Source organism: Pleuronectes platessa, chromosome 8, assembly GCF_947347685.1.
Source record: "Pleuronectes platessa chromosome 8, fPlePla1.1, whole genome shotgun sequence".
NCBI classification, from domain to species: Eukaryota; Metazoa; Chordata; class Actinopteri; order Pleuronectiformes; family Pleuronectidae; genus Pleuronectes; species Pleuronectes platessa.
This window is the reverse complement of record NC_070633.1, coordinates 1,896,967-1,911,856: the sequence shown is the minus strand read 5'-3', so window position 1 is coordinate 1,911,856 and position 14,890 is coordinate 1,896,967. Positions and strand designations below refer to the sequence as shown.

The following is a 14,890-nucleotide window of genomic DNA, read 5'->3' as shown; positions in this document are numbered from 1 at the left end:
AAGTATATTGAGATTGACACCTTTAAAGACTGTATGCTTAATGACATTCACAATATTTTCCGATTTCATGAGGGAATTATTTAGTTATTTCTTAATTGCACTTAACTATTAATATGAAATTGATGCGGTACTCGATCAGTAAGACTGAGGTGTGTGGTGCATTGTATTTTCTGATAGTCTTGATCAAACTGTTTATTAATGCTAACTGTTTTTATAGCTGCCTTAACCAGTTAATGTTTGATTTCGACTTGCTTCTCCATGAAAGTTGCCCTCACATAACATCTGTCACGATGCTACATAACTTTTAGCAGAAATCCAATCGAGTTGAATTATTTACCAGATGAGGCGAATTGGCAGCATTTTTGCCTCAATTCAGCTGAGTTAAATAAGGAAAATACTAAAAAGAATGCAACATGTGGCAGTTTTACAGTGAATGACGCTCGGGTGTGTGGAGATACAGCCAGTCGGGGCTGGTGTGCTCATCCCGCAGCATGGAGAGCGATGAGGAAAATCTAGAGGAGCTGGTGGAAGGTAAGCGTTGTCTTACTTTGACTTATTTCTGTACATTGTACTCAAAGGAATGCTGGTCATATGCAACATTTCTCTGCCACCCACAGCTTCTCGTGTCAGTTCTTCGTAAATCTCCACGAGTCAGTCGCACTGCAGGCCCGCGCCAGGGACTTTATTTCAGTAGTGAACCCGCTTGACAGGCGGCAGAGTGCGGTCCGGGTCATTTGTGTGTCCCGCTGCCTGCATGAGAGGTTAATGTATGATTTCACAGTCTGTTACACGTGCATTCCATATCACAGTTAGCAACGCAGCATGCTAATGCATAGGTGGGGCCATACTAATGCTGCTGAGACATTTGTATTGTTCATATTTGAAGAAGTGAAAACGCAGATGAAAGCAAATGAAAACAACCTTGAGCTGCAACTCTCCTTTAGTTAAGTTTTTAAATGTAGTTGAGAGTTAACAATAGATTAAATGACTGTAATGTGAAACAGCTCCCGCATTGTGATGAACCATTGCATCATAGTTTGGGTTGTATGATCCTCAGCAGCTGTTTGGTTAAGTGGGATATTGTCTGAGGACTTAGTGGAGTTGTAGGAGAATGGAGAGTTGTTTGAGTGAGTCAGCTGTGAAGTCAAATGACTTAACTTCAAGTGTATATGTGCAGGTCCATTGGATGACGATGGTCAGCCCCATGGTTTCTGCACTCTGACCTACTCATCCAGTGATCGTTTTGAGGGACACTTCACCCATGGAGAGAAGAATGGAAGGGGCAAGTTCTTCTTCTTTGATGGAAGGTACCATAAAGATAAGAAACAATTCTAATCTTGATCACTCATAAATCATGCAAGCGTGTTCTGTAAAACTGTGACATAGAATCAAGATCACTGATAGAAAATGATCCGATATGTATCATGAATAAATGCATAACCAGGCATGTTTGAAGCACAGTGGAGACAAGTTCAGTTCCATTCAGGGTTCAGTTCAAATCACAGGTTTACTTCATGGTAAAATTTTAAAGCACAGTAGACATCATGACTGTTTCCAATATATGAAAGGCAGCCAGACTCATCTGTTGAAATGGTATGTTGTAGGGACGTAACGGTACATATATCCGAACCGACCATTTACGGTACTAGCCTTTCGAAACGAATGCAGCCAGTCCTCTTGCGGAACTTACGAGGGAAAACTTTAGCAAATAACCGGATATGCTGTTGCTCATGATCATAGCAACCGCAGACAAACAGGAGTGTGAAGACCCTCCCTCATCATTTAAGTCTGCTGTGTGGCAACACTTCAGTTTCACAGTCACTATACGGACGACGGACAAAGACAAATGAAACATACAACAGCTGACACTGCGCTACTTCTGCCTTATATGTAGCTGGAGCGCATCGAACATGCCGACTCGTTGGTAACGGCAACACCCGAATAAGACTAGTTCCGCTTAAACCCAGCTCCACGCTCCATTAAAGCTGCTGCTGACATAGGTGTTTTAATAGCAGCGGACATGCGACCGTTATCTGTTGTTGAGCATGCTGGTTTCTAACCATAGCCTGGTTCAAACGCGGCTGGTCGCGCTGATGACGTCATTCTTCCGTGCCCGTCTAACCAGCGTGATGTGTTTACGTCGGAACGGAAAACTGCGAATTTCACACTTGTTTAGAGCGACTGTATGATTGTAAATTGTAACAAATGTGCATATGTTCCGATAGAGGGGGAAACTTTAACACTACCAATCACATAGGTCACCCGTAGAATTCGGCATCAACAAAGATGGTACGGGTGCTTTTTATCATCGTTATTAAATTAACCAGGTGAAAACATAAACTTACAAACTCTTTAACGTAAAGCTGCTTGCTACTAGCTTTGCAGCCCAGTATTGTATCTTAATTACTATTTAAGAACATTTACATTTACATTTGAGATGTCAAAATAATTAATTTAAATTATTTTGAACATTTTCCTCCACCAAGTTTTCTGATGTACTAAACGAACACTCTTGAACTGAGTCGTAACTGTTTTTGTTGTGTTTACAATGGAATATGAATTCATCCCTATTTTCTCACTAAATTATTATCGTTATCGGACATGTGAAGCATCTAGGTATTGGTTTCGGACATATCCATATCATGCATCCCTCGTTCAAAAACACACTGAAAGTATTATAAACTTTATAAAGCTCTGTCCAAAGTGTTTTCCACGGCAGAGACATTGTAAGTACCAGCAGGTCCACCAAATGAAAATGCATATATTTGATATTGATAAACATACAATAGACTAACAGTGCAGTTTAATTACAGTTATTCTTTTACATGCTCTACATTAATGGATATTTATTTTACTATTTTTCTTTAGTAAATTATTAGTGTTTATTTCTGTTATTCTACTTTGTAAAAATAACTTAGGTAGGAAAAACCCAGCCATAGTAATCCAGGGTTGAAAAGCAAGAAATAAATGTTTCTATTCCTTGTTTCTACTGTACTGAAAAAATATGCCGAACCGTGACCTCAAAACCGAGGTACGTACCAAACTGAGATTTTCGGGTACTGTTACACCCCCAGTTTATTGTGAACTGAGTGAACCTCAGTGCTCTTTTGTTATCATTCTAATACCACTGCAAACCGAAGCAGTGCCGCAAAGCTCCACCCGGTAGGCACCTAGAACCTAACATGCTTTCCAAAGAAGCTGAGGAAAGCTCTTGTACACCCCGTTTTATCAGAAGTGGAGAAGTTAACCCACTGAAGGCTTTATTAGGAACCCTGTGTATTCTATAATTTTCCAATCAGCCAATCATGTGGTGGCAGTACAATGCTGCAAATACAAGCTGACAAATCACAATTTTTCTCATTTAACGAGGTGTGACTTCATCTGCCCTTAACCCTCAACAAGAATAGAAAAGCAGGGTAAAAAGAACATAGAAACCTCAGAGAGAGCCACCTGTGAGGTATCCCTTTCCCAGGACAGACAAAAGTGCAATAGATGCCACATGTAACATATCACATATATCGGATCATCATTGCCTTTAGGTGATGGAATAGATTGTTAATTTTCTTTCTTTCCCCTCCATACAGTACCCTGGAGGGTTTCTATGTAGATGATGCTCTCCAGGGCCAAGGGGTGTACACGTATGAAGATGGCGGTGTACTCAATGGAACGTATGTGGATGGCGAGCTCAATGGGATTGCTCAGGAGTTTGATGGAGAGGGCTGTCTGGTTTTCAAGGGCCAGTATAAAGACAACAACCGCTGTGGGGAGTGCTGGGTCTCCTACCCTGTGAGTGAGCTCACTTTTCACTATCAAATTCTGTTCATGGTTACATGAATGGAGAATTGTGTGTTGATGTTTACTGTGGTGTTTCCAGGATGGGGGCTGTGTGTTTGGGAAGGTGAATGAGGAGGGGGAGATGACCGGTGAATCTGTAGCGTACATCTACCCAGACGGACACACAGCTCTCTTTGGAAGCTTTGTGGATGGCGACCTCATTGAGGCTCGCCTTGCCAGTCTAATCTCCTGCGAGACTGGAAAGTCATGCTTTGATGTCCCACCAAACAGTCAGTGCACCTATCCTCTTTATGACCTGCTTTGTCCAGATGCTTTAGCCACATGCTCTACTCATTGGTATATATGTCTCTGATGAAGATGTCATTGAAAATGTTTTTTTGCCAGAGGCAGGAGAGAGAACGACTAAAGGCCAATTTATGCTTCTCCGAGTTCGTTATGGACGGATCGGACGGACACTTTTTGATTTATAGTTCTCCGTTGCTGAAAACAATTGGGCGCCAGAACAGTAGTTGGCGCAACGGAAGACGAGCTTAGAGAAGCTTACCTCATGAGTTCTCAGAAGAAGTCCACGTTCATTATTTACCTGCTCCCGGCTTTTCACACACTAACTAAATAAAATAAAGTGACACCCAGCGGGTCATAATGCTTATGTTATCGTTTCTTAGTGCAGCGGTTCCCTGGTCTTGTTCCCGAACTGCATTGCTAATTCCACTACTTGAAGCTACATGGAAGCAGCTAGCTCCCCCCCCCCCCCAGCTTCCACATACAGTCAGCAGGGACTCCCGATACTAACTACTACCAAGTGTTGTAGTAGTCTTCTAACCTGACGGTGTTTGAGAAACAGTGTCATGATAGCTGTGGAATTAAAGTCTTGACAGCATGTTTTTCCACAGTTACCACCACAGTTAGCATGGTGGCTAGCCCGCTAGCGCCATTATGAAAGTTCGTTATAACCGTGTGTGACCGTACACACATGCCGTAAGTGCTCTAACCAGCCACCGTCAGCCGGACAACTCTGCTGGCTTAACACACTTGTCACATTAATCGTAGAATCGTAGTTGTGTTTGGGTTTATTGTGATATAGGAAATGATGTCGTTCCGAAATGCTGTCGTTAGCGGACCAATCACAGCCAAGGACTATCCCTAGGCTCTCCGCCATGCCGACGTGTTGTTAGAAAAATCAGAGCTGCACGAATAGCTCTCCGTGGAGCCCGGTGAGGGCGTTCCACGGCGAAGAAGGCGGTCCTATCTGTCCGTGTTTGAAAAAAAACGGAGAAGCATACATGGGCCTATTGATTCATCAGCCAATTATTTTCTCAATTGATCTTTGGTTTTTCAAGCAGCAGAACATTAATTTTCCCTCCCGGGACAAATAAAGTTATTTTGAATTAAATAACTTTACAAAAAAGATAGATGACATATGCTCCTCATTTTTCAACCCACTTTCTGAAAGTACCTTTCCATCAGCCACATCTTCATCCCCTTCTCTTTCCTTTTTCAACCCCCTGTCTCCCAATCAAGTTTTTACCCTGGTAACTTCCGCCTGCCCAACCACCTGCCCCCTTGAACCAACCCCTCTCATATTCTCCAGTCTATTGCTCCTGACTGTTTTTCTTTTCTCACCCATTTTATTAACACTTCCCTGTCAACTGGCTGTTTCCCTAACTCTCTTAAAGAGGAACCCTCTCCTCAAGAATACCACCCTCAACTTGTCTGAAGTAAACTACTACAGACATGTCTTTCTTCTTCCCTTTCTTTCCTGCTGTCCTGGCTCACAAATGGTGGAAACAGCTCCACATTGACATCAGGACAGCAGAAAGTCTACACATCTTCCACCACAGGCTAAAAAAATACATGTCTTCCGACTACACCTTGGTAAAGAAGATGATGGTCTAACAACCATCGTCAAAAAATAAATAAATAATTAAGTTAATTTCCACTTATATGTCATTTGTACAAGAACCCCTTTGTAGAAGCTAATGTACTTGCATGATTCTTGCTGTTCTGGGTTAGTAGGGGAGAGCGGGGTAATGTGGGACATTTTATACATTTGCTCCCCTCTAGGCGAGCTAAACTGATATATCAGTAAAATTTACACATTTCCCATTAATTCAGAATGGTTTCTAGCAATGGAAATGATCAGAATGTTTTCAGGACAAAGGGCAGTGAAAATATGATTGTTTTAAAAAAAGTCTTGTGTCCCACTTACTTTTTCCACTTTAAAACTACCATCACAACACAGTTAAAATCCCGACAGCTAGATTGACAACCACTAATATCGGGACTAGTAACCGAATCATGGGGATTGGTCAATTAAGCACATTTATGATTATTATGATTCATGTGATCTCTTGCACACCCTAGCTTACCTGCACATTGTTTCTTTGTCCAATTGGCAGGGACAGGGATATTGTTTTTCTCTGCGTATTCAAATGCCAGTTCACGGCACTTAAATGGAGCAAGGCCATGGAACTGGTCAGCTAGATGTTTCAAGTGTTTGGCAAGCTCCTCCTCCATCTTATCTGTGAATATTCTCTTTACCCCAGCTACTGCACCCCAGGCTACTGATTTTACTTTCCCTTTCTCTTTTTTCTTTATGAATCTTTTGAGGGTTGTCTTATCAATATTTCTATCCCTTCCAGCTTTTCTTAAGGACTTCTTTCCTTACTTCACCTCAGCAGCTGCACTCTCCATCTCTGCGAGGGGTGTTTGGCCCCAGGTTGTCTTCCTGGTGTAGTTTCTTGGCATGATGGCTTTTCTACAATGTTTATGACATTAAAAATAAAACATATATAATGTAATATAACACTAAAATATGTTTAAGACTAAACTTAACTTGTGCTTCATGGTGGGGTAAAGTGAGACACTGTCCCACTTTACCCCAGAGCATTTGTCCCACTTTACCCCGAAGCCACAATTTTTGAAAAACACATAAAATTTTATTTAATGTAAACTTTTTTACAAGGAAATTATAATCAGTATAAAACCCCAGGTGTTCACTTAACTGTGATGTAAATCCAAACACTTCAGAGTCTGAAACCATTACATTACAGGTTTTTTAATTAAAAAAGTTACTCTTGATTAATGGATTTTCTAAATGGTTGCCAGTACTATATCATGATGTTTCTATATTTAGGATGTTAATAGTAACATCATGGTGTTAAACTTGTAGTTATCAGATGTGCTGGAATATGGGTGAGTCACATTGTAATTTCTGTCAAGTTGTCCTCTATTGTTTATGGAAACAACGTTAATCTGACATCCCCTGTTTTAAGGTCCTGTGTACTCGTATGACCGGTCCACATCCACCTGCATTGCCACTCACACTCTGCTTCCTGACCCGTATGAAAGCAAAAGGTATTTCTGCTTTATCCATGCGCTTGTCCTGATAATTACTGTGAAAATTTAAGAACTATTCTTCTTATTGTCACCATGTGGTTTCCGCTTTTCAGGGTGTTTGTGGCATCATCAGTGATTAAAGGAGCCGGACAGGGATTGTTTGCCAAGACCGATGCCAAAACGGACACTGTGATGGCTTTTTATAACGGAGTACGCATTACACACTCTGAGGTATGAAACACAGAGCAAGTGAAGAAATATCTTTACATGGAAAGATTCTGGATTAGCTGAACTAATGTAAAAAAGAAAAGGTAATAACAGTTTGTTCATTTTAAGCTAAAATATCCCTTTTATTGAATCAATGTAAATGTACTTGTTCACTGGCAAGCAAAGAAGTTGAAATAGCTCAAAAGAGTTATCAGTTGAAATATGTTTTACCTCTGCCAAAGAGGTCATGTTTTAACCCATGCCGGTTTTTTGTATGCAAGATTAAACTAAAAACTAGTGGAAAGATTATCACAAAGCTTGGTGAAAGGATCTGGTTCAATTTTTATCAGGTTGTGGAAACAGCATATTTTGTAATTGACTTTCTTTAATATAGCAAGATAGGATATTGTGAGTGCCATTCATATTCTTAGTTTTCTTAGTGTCAAAGTATTTCTACTTAACCAAATGTCTGTCTTTGGTAAAAACATGGACTTCTCAGGTCGACAGCAGAGACTGGGCCCTGAATGGAAACACCATCTCACTGGACGAGGACACTGTAATTGATGTCCCTCAGCCACTGGACCAGACAGAGAGATACTGTGCCTCTCTGGGTCACAAGGCAAACCACTCCTTCACCCCTAACTGCAAATATGATCCGTGAGTCTACACATTTTCAAAATACAATTAAAATGTTTGAAATTATAAGTTATTATTACTATTATTACTATTATTATTATGTTATTAACTTGAAAGGTGCCACATCAATAATAATAACATTATTGAATACATCTACAAAGTGTTTTACAAAACAAAAGATATAAATTGAGAACAAACAATATAAAACAATTGTAACAGTTTATGGATCAGAACATACACTACTGCTCAAAATCTTAAGACCAGTTAAAAGATTGCATGAATTTGCATTTTGCACTGTTGGATCTTAGGAAGGTTCTAAGTAGAGCTTCAAAATGCAAAAAGAAGAAATGGGAACAAGAGACCAAAAGTTGTGAGCAGGCAATTTATTGAAAACAACAATTTAACTCAAATAGGCTGTTCATCAGCTGATCAAAAGTTTAAGACCACAGCCTTTAAAAGCCAAAATCTGTGCAAAAATGTGGATTCCATGTCATTTCCTGTCAAGTAATCACACTGTGAAGATCTCTTGATGGCAAAGGCAAAAAAGCTCACCGTCTTTGAACGTGGTAGGATTGTTGAACTGCATAAACAAGGCCTCTCACAACGGGCCATCGCTGCTGAGGTTGGACGCAGTAAGACAGTCACTTTGCATTTCTTAAAAGATCCTCAGGGTTATGGAACAAAAAAATCAAGTGGTAGACCCAAAAAAATCTCACCGGCGCTGAGCCGGAGGATCCGAATGGCTGTCCGTCAAGACACAGGACGATCCTCGTCCCAAATTAAGGCCATTACTGGTGCTGACTGCAGCCCAATAACCAGCAGACGGCATCTGTGAAGGAAGGGCTTCAAAAACAAGAAACGTCTTCAAAGGCCACGTCTCATTCAACGCCACAAAATTGCCCGTTTAGACTTTGCAAGGGAGCACCAAACATGGGACATTCAAAGGTGGAAGAAAGTTTTATTCTCTGACGAGAAAAAATTTAACCTTGATGGTCCTGATGGCTTCCAACGTTACTGGCATGACAAGGAGTTGCCACCTGAGATGTTTTCTACGCGGCACAGTGGAGGGGGCGCCATCATGATCTGGGGTGCTTTTTCCTTCAAGGGAACAATGGAGCTCCAGGTTGTGCAGGGGCGTCAAACAGCAGCTGGCTATGTGGAGATGTTGCAGCGGGCATCCCCTTATGACTGAGGGCCCTCGTCTGTGTGGTAACGACTGGGTTTTTCAGCAGGACAACGGTCCAATTCACAATGCCCGTCTGACCAAGACTTTTTTCCAGGAGAATAACATCACTCTTTTGGACCATCCTGCGTGTTCCCCTGATCTTAATCCAATTGAGAACATTTGGGGATGGATGGCAAGGGAAGTTTACAAAAATGGATTTCAGTTCCAGACAGTGGATGCCCTTAGCCCTTTGGAAACACTTGCATCAAGCATGCCAAAACGAATTTTTGAAGTGATCAACAATAATTGGTGGAGCTACTCATTACTGAGTCAGTTTTTGACACTTTAATTTCTGTTTTAGGAGTTTTTTTTTTTTTTTTTTAGCTGTGGTCTTAAACTTTTGATCAGCTGATGAACAGCCTACTTCAGTTAAATTGTTGTTTTCAATAAATTGCCTGCTCACAGCTTTTGGGCTCTTGTTCCCATTTCTTCTTTTTGCATTTTGAAACTCTACTTAGAACCTTCCTAAGACTCAACAGTGCAAAATGCATATTCATGCAATTTTGTAACTGGTCTTAAGATTTTGATCAGGAGTGTATTTGGGAATATATGAGTAAATGAATAAGTGGGAAGATGAGTTAAGTTTAAAATACAACATTGTAAAATACTTTTCTAAGATTGAACACGTTACTTAGGACTGCACCTAGTGCTATTTTTGTATTGATTAATCAAAGGATCACTATTGATTACTTGATTAATATAATACTTAATTTATCAAAAATGTAAATGTTAACATTTTAATTTATATTTATTTAAATATTTTCTCTTAAATACCAACAAACATGATATCTCCAAAGGGCCTTGAGGGAATTTCTTCAAATTTATTACAAATCTGTAATGCTAATTAGATTTACTTGTGACACAATCTTAGAACCCAAGTCACCAGTTAGGTATATATTTCAAACTTATAAGTGGCACACCAGTGAACAATAATAAAGCAAATTGTGTTTAATTTTAAGAAAAACATTGACTGTAAAAAACAGCCTGGTTAATCATGGATGGACAACAGATTAACAGTTTTAGGAACCCCTTGAGAAGATTCTTTCAAAGTTGGTACAAAAGTTCACACAACTTTCGGAATGATTCCAGAAAATGTGGTGTGGACAGTGTTCAGACTTTGCTTTTCACATTTGAAGAATGAAGCAAGACATTCTGAGAGTCAGACAGATTCACATCAACAGGAAAATCTACCGAGCATTTAGAGAGGTGGTGTCTGGCCAGAGCATGCTGTTCTGGGACTCAGAGACTTGCATTCTCACATCACAGATTTTTAGCCAACTTTACTGCATGTCTGAAAACGGCTTTAGATTTGCCTGATTCAATCTGGGTGGTCAAAGTACAAGGTCACGGTGGCCTCTCAAAATATGTTTTGTTAGCCTGGATGCCAGACGAACTAAGCCCCGCCCACAACATTTGAGTTCGGGAAGTTCGGTCTGGAGTCGCTCCGTTGGGGAGAAATTATGCCCGAACAGAAACTGACCAATCAGATTGTCGGGGCGGGCTTTATACGATGATTCATAGATGATCAACAGTAACGTAATCAACCACGTCATCAAAGTGCGCTTGGGTTGAATTCGTTTTCAACAAACATGCCTGCCGCTGGAGAGCTGAGATGTGTAGATGCTGATATTGAGTCTGTTTTAGAAGACATCGACAGCGCATTCATTTTGAAAGAGGAACAGAGAACGTGGAGGCGACACCAAAGCACCGCGCCGCGCTTATCCCTATCTCGCCGGCGCTTGGCTGTTCACACCGGACGCTGAAGCGACGCTGAACCGCCGGGCAGTGCTAATAATATCACCCGTTGATCCAGTAGTATTCAAGCATATACTTATTTGTTGCTCCGACATTAAGCAACAGCGTCCAAACATTTGTCTTTTTTGATGTTGTCTTTATACAACATGTTCCGAGGATCATACAACTCACTGTACTTCTCCACTTCAATTATTAATTTAATGTCATCCATGTTGAAGAACTTCTCCGCTGTTTGCTCCGTTAAATGTCGAGTGTCGAGGATAAATTACGTATTCTCCACTCAAGCCTATGTGGAAAATACGTAGCGCCCCCTCTCTCTCTTTTTATCTTTATCACTGCTTGTGTGGCTGTAGTGGATGGGCAGAGGGGGACATTCAATAATGTCAATGGTCAAATTAAAACTCCAGGACAACAGAAGGGGAATTCAAAGTATGGGATGCATATTTGATAATTTATATCATATAAAATATGTCATCAATATCGTTTAAAAAATCATTTTTCAGTGTGTTTCCTGGCGCGATACGCCCGCGTCAAGCGCAAAAAATAGACTCAACGCCGAAACGATCACTGAGCGGCACTAGGCAGCCGCGGCACAGCGCGGTGCTTCAGCCTCCTGTGTGACCCGCACAAAGGTTTAACATGGAAGTGGATGGGAGCCCGCTGTTTTTTAAGGTTTGGCGCGTCGCTTCAACGTCCGGTGTGAACCCGGCGTTAGTAAATAACTCACAATGCGTCGCTTAACATATGTCACATACTACGTTGCTCTGATTGGTTGTAGGTCTATCCAATTGAGACAAGAGGCATTTTTTTTCCTGGTTCGGTTGAAACACGCCCCATAATCACAGCCCAATGGAGCGGTATCAGACTCACATTCTGACTAGAATTGTGAGTATGACAACGTCAGGCTAATGTTTTGTGCCTATTGAGCATGAAATATCATGTTTACAATTTCTTCACATTTTGATAATTTGTCACTTGCCACTTTTTAATAGATTTTAGTGGTCAGGTCACAGTGAGCTCATGAATCTGGAAATGTGTGAAAATGTATATAAACTCAAACCACAATGGTTTAAAGCTCCATCTAACCGCTTGGTGATAGCTCAAGTTAGAAACTAATAAACAAAATTCTTAGTCAAGTCTTGTAGTGAACCCTTCTTTGTACTTTTTTTTTATTTTTTAGATTTATAAAAATCAAGTATTAAAATGCATATAGAAAATCTCATCTGTTTGGCACCTCAATACTTGTAAATGACATAACATTCCTTCAAGTGATATTTTTGTTGTTGTCGAGGGCCAAACCGGGTCAACATTTATTAACAGGATAGACAGGATATTGGATAAAGTGCAAAAAGAAAACGTATTTAAATTCTTCTTTTAAGCCGGGCATTGAGCACCATGGCTCGGCCTATAGCCCGTGCACACCGCCTTACTCTCACTCGGCAAGTGGAGAGGAATACTGGCTAGCTCCGTGTGCAATGCGCACCGTGGCAAGGCCTATGGAACTCAAAAACAGTGTGTGTCCTATTTACTGGCGGGCCAGTTAAGATAGACATATGATATTTTATCGCATCGAATTTGACATGTCTGATCTAGTGTATCATCAAGCATCTGAAAAAAAACATCCAGTTTCTTTATAACTGTCATGATAGAACACCTCTACATCAGAATATGTCAAACTCTTGATCTTTTGGGGACTGACATTCATTACTGTTCGCAATTTAGTGCAGATCCAAATTGAAATCCATAATTAGTGAATTAAAATCTGGTTTCTTAAAGGGACTTCTCTTCCATTCCCCCCCCAACAATCTACATACATATATACTGTATATATTATTTGAATCCAGGTACTTTTTCTTTCTTTCTTGTTATTATTATTTAGTCGGAACTACATGATGATTTGTTATGTCTTCTGTGCAGGTTTGTCCATCCCCGTTTTGGGCCCATCAAGTGCATCCGAACATTGAGGGCTGTGCAGAAAGACGAGGAGTTAACTGTTGCTTATGGCTATGATCATGGGCTGACTGGGACGAATGGTCCAGAGGCTCCTGATTGGTACAAGCAGCAATTGGAAGTGTTTCAGCAGAGACAGGTTGCTGCTACTGGCCAATGAGAATGCAGACGAATATCTCTGGAAAATGTTGTGTGTGCTAAAACCTTACAAGACTCCTGGAGATTTATGGCACTTGATATCTTGTGCAGCTGCAACACACTCTAGATATTTAATGAGATACTATGCTTTTGTAAGTTGTATTCATGTGGAAGACTGCTTCAGCAATGAGTGTGAATGTATGTAGTATGATCGGAGGCCTTGGAGGTACAGGGCGACACACGAACTATGCAAAAAACAATTGTAACATGACATATCACATTCAGTAGATGGATGTGCTGATATGCCCTTTTTTTTACTGTCCTCTTCATCACATATTATACATATAGGGATGATTTACCTGCTGATGATTGGTGATTGTAAATTCAGGGTATGACAAATTAATTTCTTTCAGTTTTTCCTATCTTCACATAACTGTCATAAACACTGTTTTTATGATGTAGTATTTATCATATGTATTTAAACTGTTAAGCTTACACAATTGAATTTATTCAGCTGGCCCCATGCTGACAAAATTGCAAAAGTTTTAGACACTCTAGGTGTAAATTCTTCTCCGCCATCAGCCCCATTAGGAGGTTTGCATTTTGTTAGATTCCGTGAACAGCATCACAAGAAGCCCAGACACAGTAATACAGAACCATGTTCAGAGACAAAAAAAGATAAGGAGTCCTGCAGCAGATGGTCCGGTCTGGTCCCACAGACGTTGGTGTAAAGATAAAAGGTGGTCAGACCAAATATTGATTTGATTCAGCTTTTTCTTTTTACTGCACACACATGAAGTTAAATGATAAATTCGATGCATGGCTTTATTTATGTAGGTAAATACTTTGCTGTTTTTTATCTTTTTTAAAGTCCCTAAAACATTTGCACAGTGCTGTAAATTTAAAAAGTATCAATTTGAAGGCATATACACAGGCTTAAACAATGCTTGTTATATACAGTATATATTAAGGTAACTATTTATAATATCTGAAATTGGTTATGTATTGTATTATCTGGCAGTAGTACATTATATACTGTATGTTAGCCCATTCCACTTTTCTAACCCAATTGTCTGTGTTAAGATGCTTCAAAATAAAATCCAAGATAAAGACAGTCTATCTGCATATCTAATTTTTTCTATAATGACAATACTTACCTCCCAAAAGGAAGTTATGTTTACATGTTTGTTTTTTACTCTGCCAAATAGGTTAGGTTTTTGTCTGTGCATACCTTCGCCGAGGCCAAATAGTCCCCTTAAAATCAATCAAGCTGCACCAAATTACAAAAACTTGCAAGCACACAGTCAACTATGTAATTTTTTTCTATGATTTATTCTATGAAAAATAGGTGAAAGTAAGCCCTTCAGCAGTTTTTACCTAATCTTGCATACAAACAAGCAACTAACGAATGCACTGGGGTGAACACTGAACCTCCCTTATGGAGGTAATATTTATGTGAATATTCAGCAATATTAGTATTTATAATGTAGTGCCGGTATCCACTTAATTGATAAAGTCGTATGCTTTTTTCAGCCACAGTATGGAAACAAATAGGGCTAGCAACTTACCACCAATGTGTGACAGAAAACTTAAAGTTGCCTTGGCTACAAGGTTTATTTTAATTGAAGGGGAGTGTTGGGCCTTGATGGAAGTATGAGCTTTTCTGAGTGCAATTCTAGTATTTCAGTATTTTTACATTGCTGCTATCGGAATACTGTAGTATTTATATATTAAAGTGTAGTAGTTATTCATTATGCTATCAGTATTTTAAGTATTGGATTAATGACTAAAGACTTAAGTTTGGTTGAAGGTAGCAGTATAAGGACTCTCATTTTAGGTGGTGAA

The 14,890-nt window shown here is 39.9% G+C and overlaps 1 protein-coding gene across 2 annotated transcripts; it reads left to right on the top strand.

Moving 5' to 3' along the window:
- Positions 1–255: 255 nt before the first annotated feature.
- Positions 256–14,162, top strand: setd7 (SET domain containing 7, histone lysine methyltransferase). 2 transcript variants are annotated; one of them, XM_053428573.1, is made up of 9 exons: positions 256–531; positions 618–761; positions 1,178–1,307; positions 3,585–3,786; positions 3,875–4,064; positions 7,071–7,152; positions 7,248–7,365; positions 7,841–7,998; positions 12,875–14,162. In XM_053428573.1, the coding sequence occupies exons 2-9, from the start codon at positions 755–757 to the stop codon at positions 13,065–13,067; spliced, it is 1,080 nt and encodes a 359-aa protein (XP_053284548.1). In that variant the 5' UTR covers positions 256–531; positions 618–754; the 3' UTR covers positions 13,068–14,162. The 2 variants fall into 2 exon arrangements, with proteins under 2 accessions (XP_053284548.1, XP_053284547.1); XM_053428572.1 differs by lacking the exon at positions 618–761 and having other exon boundaries at positions 259–531.
- Positions 14,163–14,890: the final 728 nt, after the last annotated feature.